General features: G+C 41.4%; 1 protein-coding gene across 4 annotated transcripts in view; it reads right to left on the bottom strand.

Annotated features, from left to right (window-relative positions):
• Positions 1-22,770, bottom strand: part of METTL24 (methyltransferase like 24) — a 49,128-nt gene that overhangs the window by 16,775 nt on the left and 9,583 nt on the right. For all 4 annotated transcript variants that reach the window (XM_039379818.1, XM_039379817.1, XM_027747895.2 and 1 more), the window contains exons 2-4: positions 11,658-11,756; positions 7,687-7,826; positions 1,947-2,175 (exon numbers count right to left, since the gene is read on the bottom strand). In XM_039379818.1, coding sequence (XP_039235752.1) covers positions 1,947-2,175; positions 7,687-7,826; positions 11,658-11,756 — 468 coding nt within the window. The remainder of the gene's footprint in view (positions 1-1,946; positions 2,176-7,686; positions 7,827-11,657; positions 11,757-22,770) is intronic.

Raw genomic sequence — 22,770 nt, forward strand, 5'->3', positions numbered from 1 at the left:
TTGCATCAGCCTGATCTTCTAATATTGGTGGAAATAGTTTCAGTCACTTGTAGGGTCTTGGATCAAGTCCCAAATCTTAAAGAATAAAAGCAAGGAGAAAATGAGGCATTAACTTCAAATGCAGCTGCCCAGAATTCCTGCCTTGAAGTGGGAATGGAACAAAGTTGAGGGTAAGTGGAAGGATTTTTTAAATTAAAAAGAACAGGACAAAGAGCATGTTTTAACTTTCTAATTGAAAAAAAAGTGCTTTGGAAAATATTCTGTGGAACTGTTTTGAATTAACTTATTTATTCAGCCAAGGGAATATTCCACTCACATTCACCGGAAGAATGAAAACTTGAATGTCACAGTATTTACTTTGATGCTCTCTTCATAAATTTGAGCTTATTGGTGTCTTTACGCAACATGCAAGTTCTCAGGCTGTCTTCCAAATTCAAGAAAATCTAAACAGAACAATGTGAGGACAGTCAGCACATGCAGGTATTTCACAAATATATAGTACCAGAAGGTTGCAGGATGTGCAACAGCTTTATCCTCACCAGGAGAAAGTCAGTTCCCAACTTCACTAAGCCACAGTTTTGCACAGGGGAGCTGCTCAAATGCTAACAGAGCAAGAGGCTGTTCATAATGCATCAAAACACTTAACCAAATCCCATGGCATGTGTACACAGCTAGACGAAAGCCTGGTTGCATGTGTTACGTGTGCATTATGATCCTTGGCTGCCCTCCAGCCAGATGTTTTCATGTCAGCTAACTCTCGCCCAGAAAGTTACATACTCAGGATTCATTGCTACCTTCTTGTTCACAGAAGATCTTACAATCACTCCGTATCACCATGATAACCTGAGACTGACTGTTCCCCGCAGGTCTGCTATATCACAAGACTTGCACTGGATCAGGTCATTAATTATTTGCTCTGTGACTAATTTTTCTAAAATCAAAACAAAGAATGTAAGGCACGCATCAAGGAAAAGCCATCTCTGTCTCCTCAGATGTTTTGCTAATGCACAGCCTAGTATAGTTACAGTATGCCTAAGAAGTAGGAAAAGGCTTCTTTTTTCTGCTCTTATCTTCAAAATGCTTCAATCAGTAGAGCTGAGCCAAAAGAAAATATTAAAGAAAAGCAAGAAGTGAACTGAAAAGGACATCCTGTATCTTTTAATAACAAACCAAACAAACATTGCACTGCTTGCTTTGTAAGTCTTACAGAAGAGCCCCTCCTTAGCTCAGGCTGCCTATTTCTTAAAAAACAAAGGCAAGCAGAACTAGCTGCAGGCAATGAAGTACATAAGCATTTGAATTCATGCTTGTGTATCCTCAGAAGGAAAAACTCTCTTAAAAGCAACCTAAGGAACTTCTTCAACTATATTCTGGCAAAAGTTATTTGAGACTTGAAGATTTTTGAAGTCTTTCTAGTTCTTTAAAAACAAACTGGGAAATGCTAAAAAAAAAAACCCACAGACTGCTGCCAATTTCAAAACAGGATGTTTTTGTTGTTGATGACTGTAATTAGGACCAGTGACCTTGAAAATGTAAACAATCCATCCATTACTTCTTCTAATTATTGTTGCAAATATTTTTTTTCTCTTTATAAACTTGTCTGTGTGAGTACTCCAGAGTTCATACTGAGGCAAAGACCACAGGCCTAGAAGTGCTAGCACCCAATGTCACCAGCTAGTTCAAAGGAAAAGGAAGGAGGAGGAGGAAGAAGGTGTTTAGTATATGGCTAGTGATTTAAAATCAGGGTGGCTGTTATCAGCACACAGAAAAAGCAAGACAGAAAAGGCACCCTTACAAGAAATGCATTAAAAGTGCTGCTGAAGAAAGACCCATTATCAGGAGAAAACCTTGGAAAGTGCATGGTCTCCTTAGACAGCAGGGAGGAAGTTCTGCAGCTTTCTCAACACATAATCTTGCAGTCAGAAACCTGACACCCGAGTCCTTACCTTCTGATGTCCAAATTCATTCAATATTGTGCCCAGCTTCTTTGTGTTGCTGTGAAGCTTGTGAGCAGCAATGGCTGGATTGGGATCCCTCCAGTCAATGGACAGGCGATGGTACCAGAGGTGCCGACCCTCCTGAATGTGCGCCGACTTGATGCTGGGGTCAAAGCGATGCACCTCACACCCACTGTTGGCCATGCCGACCTCAAACTGGTTGTCATCACTGCCTAGCCTACCAAAAAAAAAAAAAAACCACCACCAAAAGACATGTAACTATTAATGCTGCAAGAAGAACTGTTAGTGGGTAGGACGTTCTGAGGATGAACTGGCTTAAACAGAAAATTCAAAGCAGTATGATTAGAACAAAGGGCTCCTTTCAAGTCAAGAACTAAACCACTTTTAGCGAGGCTGACAAACTTCCCGAAGAGCATTTTCTTAATTCAAAAGTTGGCAAAATTTATAAGGCAGTAAATTAAATGTTGGAATCTATGTGCTGTCATTACTGATATTCCTATTTTATATTTATATATATTTCTCTATTTTCAATTTGCTTTTTTCTTGACAAGTTTACAATACTTTTCTCAGTCCCCACTGCACAAACTTCCAATAAGCAAAGCATAAACAGAAGAGCAAATATATTTAAAATTTATACAATACTCTTTTGTAAAAAACTGGCATATTTCACACCATTTCTATCATCTGGTGTTACAAAGATGAGCCACAATGACCACCAGTGTGGATGCGACACAAGTACCAAATGCCTCTCTTTCTCTGCAGACAGGAAGACACAAGTAAAAAAAGAAAATTTAAAAATAACCAATTTATAACAGTAGCAGATTTGTTATATAGACTTAAGAGAAATATTGCTGCTAATTGGGTGAAGATCCCAAAGAAGAAGAAAAATTAATAGCCCCACCGTACAGCAGGACTGTCTCAGTCTCTACCTCTGCAAGGAGAAGACATATTTTACAAGACTGTGCCATATTCCCACCTCCTACAGCCCACTGGTTCACACAGGGTGCATTAAAACTAAAAATATCTGGTATTTACCACTGAAATCACGTCTGGACCACAGGCCTTCTCTACTCCGTAAAACAGGATGTTCTTTTCCTTCATACTCCTTCAAGCTTGTTCCAAATGTGATTCAAATCATGCGCTACACATTAAACTTTAACAAAACTAACACACGTGTAGTGCTAAGAAGAGAATCAAGATTTTTAAATAGCACTTGAACCAGTTGTGCCAATTGAGACGGTCCACTATGTACTAACAGCACGGCATTTATCTCTCACGCACAAACCATTGCAGGGCAGAACTCTTAGGTGTACTGTCAGAGCACCTGCTACACTACACCACAGTAATCCTTAGAAACGGTGTGAGTATGAAATAATTTTGGCTATTTGCATCAATACGTAAAACGCGGTACATTTTAAATCACGTCATACACTATGGTATGACACCAGGCCAGCACAAAATGTTTTACAGAGATGACATACTAGTAAACTAAAAAGAATTCAACTGATGGAACAACGTTCAGAAGATAATATGTTTTGGAAGTTACCAATATGGTATGACACTTGCTGTAATACTGGTTAAGCACAGTGTAGTGATATCCTATGAGGTGGTCTTCTGCTCAGCCATCTTCCCTTTTGCATGTCCTGGGAAAGCATGAGGAGACAGTGTTTGCAAAAATAGCCTAGCGTGCTTTTAAGAACAACTCTATTTCACAGGATTCCAACCCGTACAGCCGTGTAGGAGGAAAAGAGAGTTTTCTTTTAATACATTCAACACACATTAGGAAAAAAGTTCAGAAGTTAACTAAGTGAATCGACACGTTTGTTTGCACGTGGCTTTCTACAGAAGGGACACTGATGGACAAAGGCCAGTGTAATCCCTTAGGAATGAGAAACTGGCTAAAAATGAACAACATGCAAATTGTTGGGGGCAGTTACAGCACTAGAGTGAAGAGCCTGCCAGCATCTGATGGCCACATGTGTCGATAACACACTTCTAACTGTACCAGCTGGTACAATCCAGAGGGCTGGATGCTTTGCTGTAGACAAACCTCAGGCTGCGTCCAAACAGATTGCTACTTGTGTGGACTGTAAAGGGAGGTTTCAGTGGTGGAAAACAGAAAAAAAAATACAGATGAGGGTAAAGAAGAGGCTGATATATCTTCTGGCGCACTAGTAACAGCTCAAATTCATTCCTGAAGAGAGATTTAGCCAACAACAGATATTTAGGGGAGAAAATAAAGTCATCTCTGAAGGAACTGGTTTGCAAAATGCCTGGTTCACATGCAATCATGCTAAGGGATAATGTAGCATGCAAAAGATAAACAAATCAGGTCTCTTAAAAAAGATTTTGTGTTACTTAAAAAGATACCTTGATTTTAAAACAAAGGTGTGGAGGTCACAGAAGACTAGAGAGGCCTTTCCCCACCATGAGGAAAGAGCAGCTGCTGCCTCCATCAACAGCAAAATAAAACATGTCAAAGACATTGGCCCTATTTTTACTGTAAAGGAGAAGGGCACTCGGTTACAGAGAGAAACGCAGTCCCCTGCAGTGGGGGTAGAGGTGGGCTTCCAAACAGCAGAACCAGCACCTGCAGGACCATCTCTCCCAGCCTGTGCGTGAGTGCAAAGGAAGGGCTCACTGGCATCGCTCCCCGCCGGCAGCAGGGCAGGGACGCTGACCCGGGACAGAGCGCAGCACGGCAGGGAGCAGTGTCCCTTGGCTGTTCCCGGCTCGCAGGGTTCACAGAGGGTCATGGTACACAGAGCCTTGCACTCAGAATAAACACTGTGCTGCAGTTTGCAGCGAACAAAGCATCCCACCAGCCCCTGAATCATCCAGGAGCGCAGCGAGTGCTCAAGCGGCACAAAAGCTGCTTTGTCTTCTACAGCACAGCTCTAGTTGGCACCTGTAGCTGATCCAGTCTAACTGCAGGTACTCCAGCTCCCACAGCGATCACAGGACAGAGCTATAAACACATGCATGTTAAGGTCCAGCTTTCCCATTCTGTGCTCCCCCTCCTCCCCTTCTTTTTCAAAGGAAGAAAACTGAGCTCTGCAGCTCAGGGAAAAAAGAAGCACCCCCTGCCTGGATCATAAAACCCCTACACTTTAGGATGCACCTGAAACAGCATTTATACTATATTGCAGTGAGACTCTTTAAACCTCTACGGGTAAATTTCTGAAATCCTATTCATTTATGTTATCCCAGCTTGAATGCCTGCCTGTGGTGTTTGTAACTGACTTAGCTTAATCTAAGTAGATTTAGCACTAATAACTAGAGCTCACTAATGCATATTGCAATTATGTATCCTGTCTCCAAAGCAAAAACATTGCTGTCTCCCAGTAGTGGAAGCAACTATAACTAATCTAAAGAGATGCCCAGATGTTCCAGAGACTGCTCGCTCGCATTCACAAGTGACCTCTTCTATAGCATTTGAGGAGGCAAAGCCTAAGCAGCGTGTTTTGTTCCAGTTTTAGCGATATACGGATTCATTTCAGGATTCCCAGCAACATTCACACTGAACTTTCACATTTGTCCTGTATCCATCCTCTCCACAGAGAATGTTCTTCATTGGATGCAGCTGCTCCCTGCTTGCTCTTCATGAAGTGTATGGGATAACAAAAATGTTTAAAGAGGTTTTTTGTCTTACTCAGAACAAAATTACTTTTCTGTCTGTCATAAACTAAAGGAAGTGAGTCTGAGGGGAAGAATTATGCAGTAATGAGCTCCAAGTCTGCAGAAGCAGCTGGACTGAAGACTGCTTCTCCTTAATCTCAAGTATCTCCCTTTTATTTTTTTGCTGTTTCATGTGATGCATCATGGTTTGTTACTAACTGCATGTGTGTCTCTGACGTCTGATGGGAGAGCCAACATCAATTTCAATCTCTGCTAAGTCCTACTGTTCCACCAGTACAGAAAATCTGGCATTCAGCTCAGAATGGAGCTGGTGCAAAACAGCACCACATATAAAGCACTGGTATACATGCACTAGCTCAGGTTTGTTCAAAATCATTAGTAAAATATCTCTGTGCTGGTCAGATTCATGCCAAATCTGCATTTCCTAACACAGACAAAATCAACTCTGCATTGTACCTACCGGTCAGTTCAACAAAAATACCATTCTCAACCCACACTTGATACAACACAACATGGAAAAGGGACATTAACACAGACGCTCAAGTCTAATACTGATGATCATGCAGCTTGAAGGGAAAGGTCTAGACTAATTCCACTGAACTTTGAGTATTTTACCAAGACTTCTAAAGTCAGCAGACATGTTATCCAGACTTCCTCTATAATCAAAGGAAACCTAGACCTACCTCCAGAATGTTATTTAGCTTAGCTGATTTTTCACCTAATGTGCCTGCCTCTCCCCAATGACTACTGAAAGGGCCCTCAGGCAATAAGTCAGTACTACTGTCAAGCAGGTAAAGTCTGGAACTTAGTATCTCTCCTAACTTCCATAGGAACATGAAAAGCTGATAAGAAAAAAAAATCATGTAAATCTATATTTTGCATTAATATAGGTAAATACAATTTGAAATGGATTGCAAAGAACATTCAGAAAATATGAAGCAACAGTAGTCAAGAGGAGTCTCCTCTCTGTATACCTGATCTATCTCTAAAGGGCATGTTATTGTTTTGCCACTGAGCAGTGCTGCTGAACAAAACCTGAGAGCCCCTCAACCTCTAAGGAGGTCTTTACAGCTCAATACAAACTCAAGCCAAATATAAACCCACCCAAATTAACCACAAAATGCTCCCTTTGACTGCAGTGCTCTCTGCATCCACTTCACTCTAATTGCTGGTGTTAACTGCCATGTACTAATCACTGAGAAATGCCACCCAGGCACTATTTCCTGCTATCCACAGTTTGTATCCCACAGCAGCAAAATCACAGAAATAAATTGCACTGGTTCAAGAGAGATGAAGCGCTTCAGTACACCTCGAACCTAAAGCTGGCTCCCAGGACAGCAAAGACAGTTTTATTAGGCAGCAGCTATCTGTGTGAAACAGGCTCCAGATTCCAGCGATCGTTCTCCTAATGCAGCTGTGTGCTGAAGGGTAATGCAAAAGGCCAGAGGCCTGATGTACTCTGAGGACTGATCTCCCTCATCCTCGTGGGAAGCAGAATGTTTTCTTAGCTGTATATGTGGGTTTGCTACCTGAGAAAGCACTTGTTCTGTATAGAGTGAAAACTTCAATCTCAAGTGCTGTAAATATCATAAACACTGCAAACATTTTCAAGTAAAGCCACAACTGCCTTTATTACTATCGCTTCGCCACGTATCACCCCTAAAGTGTTGAACAAACACACCCTTATACAGAAATGTACTATTTTGTCCCAGAGGCAGTTAATGAAGTTTTGTAAGTAATGCTTACCCCGCAAATATGCAAGTCACCTCTGCTCAAAGAAGATGCTGTAGGCTTCTCAGTTTATCTCCTTAATTTCTATCTTCCTCTGTATGAATTACTACTCACAACTCACCATTAAGCAATTTGTTTTCATATTAATATTAGAAGACCAAAGGAAAATAAAGAGCCTCATAGAGAAAGGTTTTTCCCTAAAAAAAAAGTTTACAGAAGCACATCAACACATAACATACACAAACAAAGTCTATATTTTAGAAGACAACCTTGTTGCAACCTGTGTTGCATTTATAGGGCTTTTTGAAGTTACCTCTCATGAAACAATTTCCTGACTTTTTTAAAAGAGAGCACTTACCCAAGTGAATACAGACGGCATTGCTTGCTTCTGATTCGGTGAATGAGGCTAAACCTCTCATCAAGACAGATCGACCAGGGCTTTTTTGAGGTTTCAGAGTACCCTTTCAGGCTGTTCAGGTTCATATGTTCACATGAAATCTGTTGAAATCAAAGGATGCCTCATTTTAAGACAGGACTTTTAATTTGTTTTTAATTTGCCTTCTGGAGAAAGAGTGGAAAAAAGAAAAATGTTAATTGGTTTCATTTAAATCTGATTGTCAATTTGGTACATGGTTACAGAAATTTGATCATTTTTTCCTTGTTCATCTGTTCTGCTTGGTGAAATTTAAGGCTTATATAATCCCACAGAGAGCAACGCAGTTTGAAAAGCAAATAATTAAGCATTAGTACTATACCCAAAATCATTTTTCCACAAGGAAAAGATCTTCACCATTCAAATGTTTTGGAGTTTTTTTCAAACCTTGGAATGGATTCTGCATCTCAAGTAATGATAAAATCATTATTCATGTCATGATTCAAGATTGTAATCACAAGGTGCAGTGTCACACAATGTAAGCCGTATACCTTATCCAGAGTATCCTGGATCTCAGTTCCAGAAGGGATTTAATCATTACCCCAACACATGGTCTCTCCAAAAACAAGGGGATTTAAGCAAGTGCTTAACTAAACAGAGGAATCATAGCATGTGTGTCTATGCTGAGCTGGCTTAGACATCTAGAGTCTAAAGCCAGGATAAAACACCCTGCAAAAGAAGAAACAGAGACCCTGCAGGGAAGAACACCGTAAGTCAAAGCCCTTGTACAGACCAAGAAAGCAAAGACTGAAAACACACTGGATTCATCAGAAACCTGTAAGTGTCAAAAATCACTTAACTGAGGTGTGAAGTCAGCTTTGCTGGCAGCTGAGCAGCAGCTGGCAGCAGCCAAAACACAGTGGTGTCTGAGCCAACGAAACCACGGCCCTGTGAATGACACCCTAAGGAGGAGCCCCTGCCTGCAGCACCAGCTCTGCCTGTCCCCCCAGCAGCCTGGGCCAGCATTTCACCCCCAGGCCACATCACCCTGCACCATCCTCTTCTTCCAGACACACTCTGGAAAAGGCAGGCATGGAGCTGGGGACCGCTGCACCCTTTCCACAACTCAGGATCCAGAGCACAGCAGGTGATGGAGAGCCAGTACAATTCGTACGGATGTTGCCTTAGCAATGTTAAGGAGGTAATGGGGAGCAGAAGTAAGCACCAAAGCTGTGGCTCCTTCTGCCTAAGAAAGGTTGTGCCACTCTGCATCAGCATCAGCATCTACAGTTGGGTTTTGAAGGGCTTTTCAAACCACATGCAGCCCAGCCATCAAATTCAGGGGTTGGAGGGCACAGGCTGCTTAACACGCAGATAGGAAAGCAAAGACTGAGAAGAGCTGCAGGAACCCAGCTGAGCCATCACAACAAAAAGTTGTTCTTTGCACCAAGCACCAACCCTAGCTGCAGGAATGGGAGCTGGCACTGTCAGAAAGCCAAAAACTAAAACGGTGGGAAGGAGAGTGGTAGAGACAAAACCAGGTTAAACATCAGTCCTGAACGCTGTTCTCATCTTGCTCCTTCCTTCCTCTACAGCAGACTGCCCAGGTTCAGTTCTCAGTTTTAGCCAAACGAAAAAGCATGGCTCTGGTCCCACCTGGAACCACAGAAATGAAACAATTCTACACAGGGGTGAGAGCGAAAACTGGATCCCAGCCTTTAATGTGATAGGCACTCTCCATCAGGTACCTTATAATAAGTAAAAAACCTAATTCTTTAAGAATCTTATGCTCTGAAAGATCATTGCCTGAAGCATTACATTCAAAGAGCTGCACACTGCATCACCACCTCCCCGCTCCTGCTCAGCTCATAATTCCCACAGAAAATTTATTCAAGCTAATATAGCATCTCTTCATGCTGTTCTCGGGATTCACTAAGTTTTAAGCAATTATTTGCACTGCACCCCACTACTCATTTCCCTTCAGTCACATAACAATCAAGGAATAAATGGCATTGCAAAAATAAGCACTAATTTAAGACACAGAAGAATAATGTACTCTCTATAGAAAACTAAGATTCTGCAATGCTGCCACTTAGTTGACTCATGGCATTATGAGCAATTACAATAGTCAGAATTCGGAGCAATTTTAACAGCTCTTGTTACTTAATTGCTCTTGCTATCAAAAATAAAAAAAAAAAAAAAATCCAATGCTGAACCTGCCCTTAGCACCATCACCAGTCTGTTGCATGATTTACAGACCCTGATGCACTGAGCTCACATCCTGTTCTGGGCTTCTGTTCACTATTATCACGCAAACAACAGCACAGGTAAGATGGTTCTTCTGATCATCAGACACCAGCGCTGAAAAAGCTCTTTCTGGCCACACCTCGGCACTGCTGACGTGGCACCTTCCCCTCCAGCAGTTTAAGCCATTGTACACTATCAACAGGGAGCTGAACTCAGGCACGGTAATTAGTAGACACTTGCTCAGCAAACAAGGAATATGAGACCCCATGCTCATCTAAATAAGCGGGATCCCATTCTCAGAAGTGCTCATAGCGGTTATGGTGTTATCCCGTCAGTTATTAATATTGTAACATCTGCCAGGTCAGAAACAGAGATTTCTCTAATTTTTTGTTTTCACTTATGCTTGTTCCCCCAACCAAGGTCAGTTACTCTGGGAACAAAACTTCTTGATTAGTGTGTCAGAAGCAATAAGCTCTCTATTAATTGATGTCCTTGTAGGCTTTAACCCAACTAGTGGAGTTTAGCAGCATCTGCCACTGTTTATTAAGTCACTGAGATGAAGGATGTTTTCAAACTCAGTATGTCTGCTGCAGCCTAAATTTCTGTACAACAAAACAAGCAGCTCTACACACATCTCTTGCTGTCCCCATGCATCATCTTGCCTCTTGCCCTCTCAGTGCTGGTATGAGTGGCAGCACAGATGTCATTTTCTTAAGCATTTAGCCACGGGTATCCACAAGCTGGAGGATACATGAACACTCTACTACCCTCCTTTTTAGATGTGTTTCAAATGAATCTTGTCTCAGCCTTGAAAGCACTGCATCAACAAAGAATTTCATGTGTGAATGACATTTCAGTGACATTAGCACCTGAGGCTTTTTGCTGTTCTCCAGTGTAAGTAATGGTGCTGTTAAATCTGTATTCAAGGGTCAATTGCTGATAGACCTGGGTACTGAAAGCAGCTGCCCTGTCAGAACTGTGGGCATCTAGCACCTTTTCCATTTTTTATTACTGGAAATACATGCATAAATGCTGTTGTGCATAAATGATGCCCCTATGAAGACATGATGGCCCAATTTCCATATGTGCTGAATGCTGTAGGTAACCATCAACACAATCTGGATTTAGAAATGACATATTTTAAAAATCACATAAACCCACTCACTTTCCAGGTCATCATTTTTGTCCTGAAAATATCAGGTATCATTGGTATCATTGGTATCTGGTATCATTGAAACAACTTGTCCAAGTTAGGGTCTGATGCCTTGTTCTCATTTTACTGGGAACCTCAAATGCATCCTTTTTAAGTAAAATGAGCCTGGTTATCATATTATTATTGAGAAGTGGAGTGGGGGAATAACACTGTTTTCTCAATACAGAGTGCTCTGTATTTTTCTGTATCTGAGAGGGAGTATGTGTGAGAGAGAGAGAGAGAGAGAGGGAGAGAAACTACATCTAGAATTTCAGTCATACCATGCTCCGGTCAGGACACAAACCCATTCAAAAATAAAAAGCAAGGAAATAATGCATTCTTTCTAACCTGTGCTTTGACCTTTACATTCATGTTGACCATCACTGCTAGGTTAAACAACTTTAGAAATAAAACAGTTTCAAAAAAAGTTTGGTGCAAGGTTAATTCATTAACTGAGAGGGAACAACCTGTGGCAGGCAAACTATCTTCTAAATGGAGACTGAAATGAAAAACATACCTGAGAAGTGCTAATATACTTTAGGAACCTCAATGCCTCGTAGTTGAGGGAAGGAGTTGGACTTGCCCATGGTTGTAGTTCAACGTGCCATCTAACAGTCTGTAAAACAAATCAAAACAAAAAACACCTTAAAGGCAGTACAATCATAAAGTGCCAGGCCTAATAAAATAAGGAGATCTAATTTCAAACAAAAAGTTTCTTAGAGGCTTGTCTACACATGAAAGACATTTCAGAATAAAGTAGGGTTTGAACTGCAATTAAAGAGTACTTATGATTTATAGTGATCAGCTTTGGAAGCAGACGTAGGTAATTCAGAAAGAAAGGGCTCTTCATCCAGGATACATGTGTCAACCCAGTTATTCTAGGACATCCAAAAAAGCCGTGGCTTGCAGAAACACATGAAAAAAACCCAAGATCTGAGTAACTAAATCCCCTAGCAAAACATCTGAAAACAGAGATATCATTTTAATTTTATATCTGTTGCATATCTCTGTTTGAATGTCCACTGAAAGAAGAACTTGGATTGTAAACAATAATCACCAAAGGAAACCTCTGCAAACAATCTCTTTTCTTTTTTAAGATCTAGATTTTATTGAAAAGCAAGCTTCTTGTGGTCTTTGAGAAAAGTCCTCTTCCTTTCCCATGCTTGCCAGACGAGATACACCAGAATTATTTGTTTCCCCTCAAAAAATACAAGTGTGGCTGCCCATAGCCCTACCACTTCTCATTTTTGTAGCCCCAAGGAAGTAGCCTCAGTGGGTGCTTTCTGTACTCCCTACAAGGCCCCTCAGCTCTGAACCTCAGGGATCCTGTCAGCTTTTCCAGAAACCCTTCCCACATGGACAGAGTAGGACAGAAAAGGTCTTTCAGACACGTGCTTGCAGAGCAACAGGGCTCTGTGCTCCCATCTGCACCACCTTCTCCAAATTCTGCCTGCTTTTGTCATGCTGGGAAATTTAGACTTGTCATCTCTTGCCCTCAAGTAGAGAAAAATACAATCATGGTGTTAAGTTGTACTAAATTAAGATTGATTCCTCATGGCTTTTCATCTTCAGGCACCATAACTCACTTCTATGGCTGGGCAGGTAGAATCAAGCTTCCCTTTAATCATCCTCAATTAACTGAGCTTCCATAATGGGGTTCCTCCCTCATAGGTTCATGTTGACATTCAATAAAATACAATCAGAAACCCCATTTGGGATTCCCACAGGACTTTATTTCAAAAGAAGCCCTGGAAAACATGTAGGAAACAGCAATTAGCTGCAGAGGATGAAGACAGATCAGAGAAGTGAGGTGCTTAGCCACGAGATAGGGCTGGTCTGTGGCACCGGGAGAAGAGCCAGCAGAGTGACAGCGGGGATCCTCTGATGCCAGAGAGGAACACAGGAAAAAGAAGGTAAAACTAGAAAAGAAAGTTTATTAAAGAGGACCACCAGACTAGATGGAGTTTGCCTTGAGCTGGTATCACAAATTGATATTTTTGCAGCCTAAGAAAATGTAGTCTACAGTGAATGTGAGCCAGGAGGTCTGTATGAGGTTCATTGTTCCTTTAGGGGTTACTCTTTGTCGGGTTTTTTACTGTAAAGAGATGATGAAATGGACATTTTAGACTTTTTTTTCCCCCCAGAAGCAGATAAAACTAGCATTTCTCACCGTGAAACTTCCTGCCTATGGCAAACACGGGCTCCTATACTCTGCACAGCATGAGGCTGGAAGCGAACTAGCAAGGAAGCTCTGCAGTAGCACATACCCCTGACCTCTGATTGCAGAAGGCAGCCTGCAAGCAGCTAACAGCAGGAGGATAGGTGCACACCAGGGAGTGAAATGCATGTAATCTTTCAGAATGAGTCACAGTTCACACGGCTGAATAACGTTTGCAATGACAGGAATGCTGTCGTTTCAACAGGCTTGAAAGCTGAAATGAAAATGAAGACTGACAATCATTTTCAGGCAAAAAAAGCCTGAAAGGGGAAAAAAAACACACCAAAACAAAACAAAAAAAACCCAAACCACCTACCAACCACACAGATACCTAAACATCTGTGCCCAGTTATTCTGAAATTTATTTGTGTGAGAAGTAGCTCATTAAGCAGAGGAATTGCAGGGTGGCCATTGTGACACTATTCAGCAAGAATTCCCTCTGCACAGAGGGAAGAAAAAAAAATCCCTATAATGAACCACGTGAATGAGGTTCTTTTTCAGCAAACTGCAATATACAAGAGCCACTGCAGCTTACTCTCAGGTTCTTAAAATCTTAAAGATGACAAACTGCCTTTCCAGTGACTCCAAACTATCAATAAATACGCAAAAATGAAATAAAAACCCCAGTGACTTAATAAGGCAGTCTCAAAAAAAAACCCAAAATGCAACCTTTTATATAGTTCTTTAAATTTAGAAGCACTGCATAAATGCTACTTTTATGACAGAGATCAGACCTGAGGCTTCTGTTTGATGGCAATTCTTTTGAATAGCTTCTCAAACTTCACACTTGGTCCCTGGCTCCTTAGGAAGTAGCAGAATATTTCCATCCACTAACGAATACATTAGAGAGGTCTGTTCCTAACACCTACTAAGCATCTCTATGGAACACTTCAATAGCTGCTGAATAGATTCACAGATGATGAACTGGGATGAAAATCTAGCACATCTCTTGGACCAAGTGCACCCTCCCAGTGGGTAACTCACTGATGTTGGTGACGTGACATAGGTATGTTCAGGACTCACAAAATATCCTCCTGAAGAAGCCATTCCATATGTACATTGATAGCCTTTGTTTATAGTTTTTCAGGTAATTTTCAGTCTGTTCCATAGTGTTACCATGTAAGCCTTCTCAAATAAACTCTACAGATAAAACGCACCTGGTCCCTGTGCACCAAGTGCTTTGTGAAAACCAGGTTTATTCCTGATAAACAAATGATCTTTATTTGAAGAGTTTTCCCCCTCTCAACTTTGCAATTTTATTTACTCAGAGCAAACCTGACTGTGGCATCGTGATTTGGATTTTCTCACTTGTATTGTGGAAACCTCTAGAGTAACCAAGAGCTGTGGCTGCGGTACAAAACAGGCTGAGGAGCAGCTCCTTTCACAACAGGCTTTACAGTCAGAGGAACACAGGAGGTATTACCTCCATATTATGCAGCTTTGGATATGAAAAGACAGACCTCCACAAGGTCACCCAGAAGCCAGAAAATGGGTTCAGCCATTCTACATCTCTGCCTATTACCATGGGTGTGCTATCTCCCTAGGGTAAGGACTCATCCAACCATGACTGTGTCTCCCAAACAGCAGCATATAAAGAGATGACAGTACCTGGAAAGTTACAATGCCACTTAAAAAAATACCATACCGAATATCTTGAAGTACGCCTCTGTATACAGCTTCACTTACAGACACATTACCTGAAATTAGCATCGTAAGAAAAATCAGTCTTCAGCAAGACTTTATCTTGAGCACTGGTGAGACACTTGACTTCAGCTACTCCAGAATGGTGATGGATATCCTGAAACTGTTATTCAGGATGATGTCTAAATTTTCACCACATGAGATAACCATAGAGTAAAGAAAATCTTAAGGCAATGCCATTGCTTTGTTAGAAAAAGGACACATTTGAAGGTCTGATTTTTTTACCCAGGTACTTCACACTTAAGGATAAGGACTGATGTTTCTTCCAAACTAATCTGACAGTAATCTGCAGAGACTTTTCTCTGGAGCCCACTTCTTTCCAGATTTTTCTTCCTCATAGCCATCTACAATAGTCATCTGATAATCCCTTAATAATCTGTAGTATATATATGGTATATTTTTAAAGGACTGTAATTTAAAATCTCAAATCATAAGATAAAATGTAAACAAACATGTGCAAAGGCCTTACAAACCAGCAGGTCTAAAATCGTAGGTCTGCAAAATATCTGGCTTTTCTAGCCTAAACTTGAACACAAAAATCATTAAATTCTTTCCAGGCCAATCCTAGTTTCAGTGCACTGATCCAAAAAGCTCAACCCCTCCCTTCCCTTCTGCTTACATTTGAAAGGGAATTAGTAAATTTTGCATATTTCCATCTTTTTTTCAATAACTGTTTTTTCCCTCTTTTAATCTCCCTCCTTGTTAGCAGCCAATCAAAATACAGAAACATATTAGCTGTGTTTATAAACAAAAATTTGGGAATTCCATTACCCTGTGAAGCAGTCTGTTGCTTCCAAAGAAGAAACAAAAGACTTGTCAATATATACACAGATGTCTTAAGCAAATCCTCTGATTAAATCATGCAACAATATTTTTTTTACATTTGAGGCAGGACCAAATGTGAATGGAAATCACTTGTGGCAATAAATTCCATCAATAACCATAAACATCTGCTAGTCATAGAAACAAATGACACATGCATCTTCACCTCCAACCATTCTGGCTACCTGGTACCCTATGTACCACCACACTCAGCCTTGTAAAAGGGCACAGCACAAGAGAGCTTGCTTGTGGGTGAAATTTTGCAGGGATTTTATCAGTTTAAAATGCAATGCGTGGGATTCAAATTGCAAAATTTCAGACACCTACATGGCAGATTTACTGGATTTAGTTCCTGAAGGCTTGCCCTTGTGAGAGGAGATATGATTTACAGAGCTTGGACATAATATTATTTGAGGTCCCGCTGCAGCACCTGTGGCCTTAAGCATATTATTTTGTAGTGGTCTAATTGTTCGGGTTTTTCCCTCAGTTCAGAAGTACCCTAAGTGAAAGCAGTGTGTTGCAGCCTACTCAAGTACTGGCTTTACATGACACGCTTCATGAGGGTCACACAACAAGTGTGAAGCCTGCTAAGACGAGTAGGAGGACCGCTGAGGGTGCAGGCAGCCAAACCTGGCACACTGCTCCTCTTGCTGACAACACAGAGCAGCTCCAGCGGCAAAGAATCCCTCGTGAACACCCACGTTTAGTTTCAGAGGCAATTAGCTGGTTGACTCCAAGGGAGAGACAGGAGTGAAGAAACACTCCTGCAGTGAGGACAGCCATGGACAAAGCTCCCACAGTGGGCTGTGGAGCTAAGTTATCTGACAGGACAGATGAGGCAGACAGGCTCTTTAATGGAATGATTTATCTCACTACAGAGTAGATGTCTTTAAGTAGATGAGTCAAGCACTGGAAAAGTCCATGACACTCCATGACCTGCAAAGAGAGCCTGAAGTCTGGTCTCAAGAACACCTACACCATAGATGCTCAACACCACGGAAGAGAAACCCCAGCCCAGACTATCACACATGCCAGACTGCAGAAAATCAGGTGTTTTAGAGGGTTGAGCCTACTCTTTAGCCGTGAGCTTAAAACAACATTTAGCTGCACTTCGTTCTTCAGCAAGATTGAGTAATTCCAAATGTTTTATGTTAGGAACAGCAACATGTGGCACAAGTTAAACCTAACTCCACCTCAAAGCTGAGGTGTCAGTACTGATGAGTAAGTATGCCTTCAGCCTTGGCAAAGAGCTCCTTGAGAAAGGTCAGTTCCTACAGTTCCCTTTAGCTAAATGTGTGAGAAATATCTCTAATTAAAATTTAGAAGACGGCCAAATACAGTGAAACAAAGAACTTTATTAAGAGCATGCTGGGTGCATCGAACTCGTGACCTGGTTCGAGAACACCTGGATGGGAGGGACAATTTGCATAACCACTCCCCCGCTTCTCCTTTGCCAGGCCTCACTCCTTCCCTCCTTAAAAGGCAATCTTCGCTTTCTGGTGCAGTCCATTGGTTGTCTTCATCCACCTGTCAGGCTGTTTCCCTGCCCCCGGCCGCATGGTTCCCTGGCAGTGAGCCCAGGCTGGTCTCACCACCTTACATTCTGCCCGGCTTGCCTTTGCACTGTAACAGTAAGCAAGCAGAAACAATAAGTAGCAGTAAGCAGGCAGAACTATAAGCAGAGCAATAGGCAACCCCAAGCAGAACTGTATGTAGCAGCAAGGAGGCAGCAGCAGTAAGCAGTTTCAAGTAGAATCACAGCTAGTCCTCGACCACAAAACAGTTCCCCATTCCCTCAAACAAAATATTCCATCCCTACATGTCTGAATGGTTTCTTTCCTTTCTTTTCTTTTATATTACTATTATTTTCTATTTTTTCTTTGCAGTTTGGCTTTCTTAAACATATGAGGTTTTCACCTAAGAAACCACAGTGCAGAACTTGCTACATACACTTCTCTGCATGTGTGGGCCTGTATTGAGACAAAAGCAGTGGATTCCCTCTGAGGCATCAGGCACTCAGTGTACCACAGGGAAATGCAGGTCACACCTGCTACTGCAGCCAACCTAAACTGAGAATTTCCACTCCAACAGTGAGACTCCAATGTTGCACAAATTCCATGATGAACTGAAAAAAATAATTAATATAGGAAATCTATTTCCCCATTTTTTTACTTTTCTGAGTTTATCTAAAGCAGAGGCATCTCTGACAACTCTGCACACAGCGTTCTCTGTACCCGACCACCACTGGATTACTCCATCCTCTGCACGCACCAGGTTGGTGCCACAAAGGGAGTCCCTTCCATAGGCAAACTCCAGAGCTATAAAACTGTGGTGTGTTACAGAATAACAGAATGGTTTGGATAGGAAGGGACCTTTAAATATCACCTAGTATGATCCACTTCCATGGTGCACACCCTCCACTAGACCAGGTTATAGCATTGTTCCCAGTACAGATTTGTGACGGACACCACTCACTATTCGTTTCCTTAGATACCGACTCATTGACTATAACCAATTCCTTATCCATCTGTCAGTCCATCCATCAAACCCGTATGTCTCCTATTCAGAGGCAGGAATTCAGAGGTAGATGACATCCATAGCTCTCACCCTGTCCACTGATAACAGTCACTCCACTGTACAACTCCACTAGATTAGTCAGGCACAACTTGCCCTTGGTGCAGCCACTTTGGCTGTCCCTAACCAACTTGTTTTTTTCAGCATGTTTTAACATATCTTCCAAGAGGATCTGCTCCATGATCTTATCTAAAGATTTGATGCTGGAACATTAGGCTGAGGAGCAAAAGCTTTGTGCCAAGATAAGCAAGCAAGACATACAGTCAGGCTTTCCCATGCAGGAAGGCTGCTTACAAAAGTAAATTCTGCCAGTCCCATAATATGAGCATTTTATGCATTAATAAGCGTGTGTCTTCAATTTAAATGAGTTTCTGACATGACCTGTATATGAAGAATTCTATGTCCAGGTGTGTGTGTTTTATTTAATTGAAGAAAGAATTTCTAAGATGCACTTAACTCTCCCTGAGCTCCTCACTCTCTCCAAGCCTCCTCATCTCCTCCAAGCCTTTGCAGTGCAGCACACATTTGTCTGCCTGGGAGCAGGATGCGAGTGCTGCAAGAGTCAACTTAGGAAGCTCTGAACGCTGCCCAGAGGGCTTCACTTGAGAGCAGTTTATCAGCTGCAAGGTTGCAGTTTGCACCTTAAGTAAAACTCTTAGGGTTAGCAGGAAAAAGGAAAAAAGCAAAGTTTTGCACTGAAACGAAGCAAACTATTTTCTGACTTTAATTCTCATTAGAAAAGCTCTGAGTCACTGCACGGTAATTGAAACCCAAAGTCTTTACCCTCGTAAAGGAAATCAGTCTGAACAGGAATACATAACAACCCCTGAAAAGGCAGCAATCAACAACCATTTCACCTCTGCTTTCCTTTTGTTAATAATGATGTTTACTTTCTGCTCCTTTTGCTACTGATTTCCCATCTGATGGTATGAAATCCAGCCACATGCATACAAATCATTGCTCTCACACTCTCGAGGGAACTCGAGGCCTAACCTGCAGGCAAGACACACCAACCTCCATGCAAAACACCAACAACTTCGATGCATCGGGAGGTTCAGCGCTTTACACGCAAAGCCCATACTCAAGCTCTTTCCAACTCTACTTTTAGGTTTCTGTCTTTTCCCTAAATAAATGTCTCATAAGAAAAGCATGTGCAGGAAGGAAGGATGCTTGCCACCGACTTTGTGTGACAGAATTTACATCGCTTTAGGAATGAAGAAATGGCTTTGGAAAAATAAAGAGCACCTTCCAAAATTCACATGATGAAGCCAGATCTGTAGAGGAATTTAGGTGACTAATGCTCCATTGAATTCAAATCATAACCCTGACTTTCATAGTAAAATGGGTATTGGGAACTCACCAGGTTTAAATTATTTGCTGTGGACACCCCTGTAAATTCACCACCAGACCGGGGCTCATCACCCTGAGTGAACTGGGACTTACAGGAAGCATGGGTTTCAGAAGGCTTGCCAAAATATTCATTTGTAGGTACTTACGAATTCAGAAAGCATTGCATCTAATTTATTATTTACATCACATAAGTACCACTCCTCGTTACCTCTGAGGAATAAATCCACTGCAGCCAAAGGAGCTAGGAGCTGAGGAGGTAGGAAAGGGCAGAGTTGCACGGGGGGGAACCCCTCTTCAAACCTCCAAAGGTCACCAAAGACCAACAGCTCTGCCATTGGAAATCCCAGTAACATTAGGGAGAAATATATGTTTATTAAAAGAGAGACTGATTTTACTCTGCTAAGAGACGTACAGCTTTGAAAATAGACAAGTGGGATTCTTTGCTATGGTAATTAAATAAAATAAATAAAGTGGGCAGCAGCGTTCCAGAGCTATCCAGAGGCTGACAGCATGATACAGTATCTGAGGGAGATAAAACCAGGAGCCAGAACAGATTGAAATTTATGAAAGTAAATTCTCAAAACTCCTTAAGCAGCTCAATCAGCTGAATTCCTTCCAGTGCCTGCATGCTTTTGCCAACACTTAAGGATAACAGCAAGAAACAGATACAGCAACTACTGGTCACTTCTTGTCAAATTCAGATTTCTGCTAAGCAGATGCAAGACCATAGTTTCAACCTGTATTCAGAACTCCTTTAGGTGAAGTGCTTTGGCTGAGAAAATATGGGATACTCCATAATCCATACAATAAAGGGGAGGGAAAGCTATTTTCTTCTAGGTTGACTTCACTTCAATATTCAAACCACAGCATAGAGCAAACAGAATTCATCAGTAAATACTCAGCTAGCCAGATAAGCTGAGTTTATTCTGTGCAAATTCCAGCACTCTAACTATGATTTACAGATAGGGATGCCTCTGGCAGCCTATCCACTGACTTCAGAGCCTCTGCCGGAGGCTAAGAACTCCGGGGGGAAAAGAAGGTGCTTTGGAGTAAAACCAGTGCTTTCACACAAATAAGAGCATTTCACAGTTGTGCAGATTTCTCTCTCATCCAAGTGGAGTGCAAATGTCTAAACAGAAATGGTCACCCACACCTTCTACACTGAAGGGAGACGTGAAGCATCAGAAAACCCCTTCCCCTTCATCTTCCCCTCCCGGGTAAGTACCAGGACAACCTTCTGTGCCCAGGAAGCAGTAGAGGGCAGTATTTGTCACTAGACATCTATAATCTCATAAAGGAAGTAAACACTAATTCTTATTCATGGGTAAACCAAAGGGCTGAGTAACTTCTAAAGGTATTTTAATTTCATAGTGTAAAACCTAAGGTAAGAGAGAAAATATTTAGAACAGGTACCTAAGTATTGTTCCTTCAACCCACCATCAGTTTCACTGGATTGTCCTGGGTTTTACTGGATAGTGAGGGAAGACTCAAAAAGTCAGACTTCACTTTTTTCTTCTTCAACTCCGTATTTCATAAAAGCATTAGTTAATAAAACAAGATAATGGAGCTTCACAGAATCAAATGTATACTAGCTTTAAATGTCTACAAACATACTCCTTTTCTTGTTTTTAATATGATTATGGATTACTGCCCTTAGTCTAGAGCTATGTAAAATTCTTCCAAACAAAATAAAACCGTGTGTTGGGCAATTAGTTCCCTGTGTCTAGAAAGGCAACAACAGCTGGCTCACAAGTTGTTAGGATTTTAAGTACAAGATGACACATTTATTTTCCAATTTATAAAGAACAAAATCAAGATCATTTCAAAGCGCACAAATTTGAGATATTTTTGGGTCTATACTTATATTGAACAAAGTATAATAAACCCATGGAGGATGGGCTTGGGCAAATATGCACCGTCGTCTTTAGTTAAGGATATTTTCCCATGTTTTATCCCTGATTCTGAGCATTATACAGATACAGCACCAAACAGCTACATGGTTTGACCCTGAACTCATGATACATCCAGGATTCTCACAGATCTCATAATGAATAATAATTGCAAGATCAAACCATTAATCAAGACATCTAACTAAGAAGAAACACATCAGCTCAGCAGCAGCCAATTGACACATAATTGCTTCTTGTTTAATTTTCTCAAAAGAGCGAGGGAAAAGGAATAAGATGTGGTAGCTTCGCTCTATTCAGGATGAAACAGAGTTCACTTCTTCGAAAGTTTCAGTGCTGCAGAACAACCATGAGGAAAGCCCAAAAAGAGACATGGCAGCAGTACTAACAAATTTTATTGTTCCTTTGGGTTTTTTTTCAGACAGCTCCTACCCTGTGGCACCTATCTATGGATAAATCTCACTCCTTCACTACTGCTGTCCACTCTGCAGGGAGTAGGAAGGGTTTGAAAATTATTCCTATCATTTTTAGGCTTCTAAGTGGCAGATAATATTTAACATTATATGCTTTATCAATAGACATTACCCTCTCTTCCTCCTAGAGTTTCAAACACTGTCTCTTTGTAAAATATGAAAGAGGATGCTAAATAAAAGGGCACTGACTTTGAAGCTCCCAGTTGATTATTTGACTTAGCTAGCTGCTAGGAGAGGAATGAGGAAGAGGGCTGGGGACGGATGAGGCAAAGCAGAGGGAGGATAAAGCAGCAACAGCAGCTCTGCAATGTTAACGTTTGCCACTTCTAACATCAAATGCACATATTTCCCAGACAGGTCCAGCTCCTGGCACATCACTGATATTTGCTTCTTTGCTCTAATTTTGTCTAGGCTAATTTTCCCCAGCAGACCACCCTGTCACACATGCACGAAACTAAAAAACAGTGACTCTACCTCATCAAAAGTAATAGCAAGAACACACAGCATGTCCACCATTTTAGCAACATCCCTAAGAGAGACTAGTTGCCTAACTGGCTCTTTGCAGGCCTTTCCTTCCTAAGCTCT

The sequence above is a fragment of the Pipra filicauda genome, unplaced genomic scaffold (assembly GCF_003945595.2).
Source record: "Pipra filicauda isolate LSUMZ 115617 unplaced genomic scaffold, ASM394559v2 scaffold176_size3548034_pilon, whole genome shotgun sequence".
In the NCBI taxonomy this organism is placed as follows: domain Eukaryota; kingdom Metazoa; phylum Chordata; class Aves; order Passeriformes; family Pipridae; genus Pipra; species Pipra filicauda.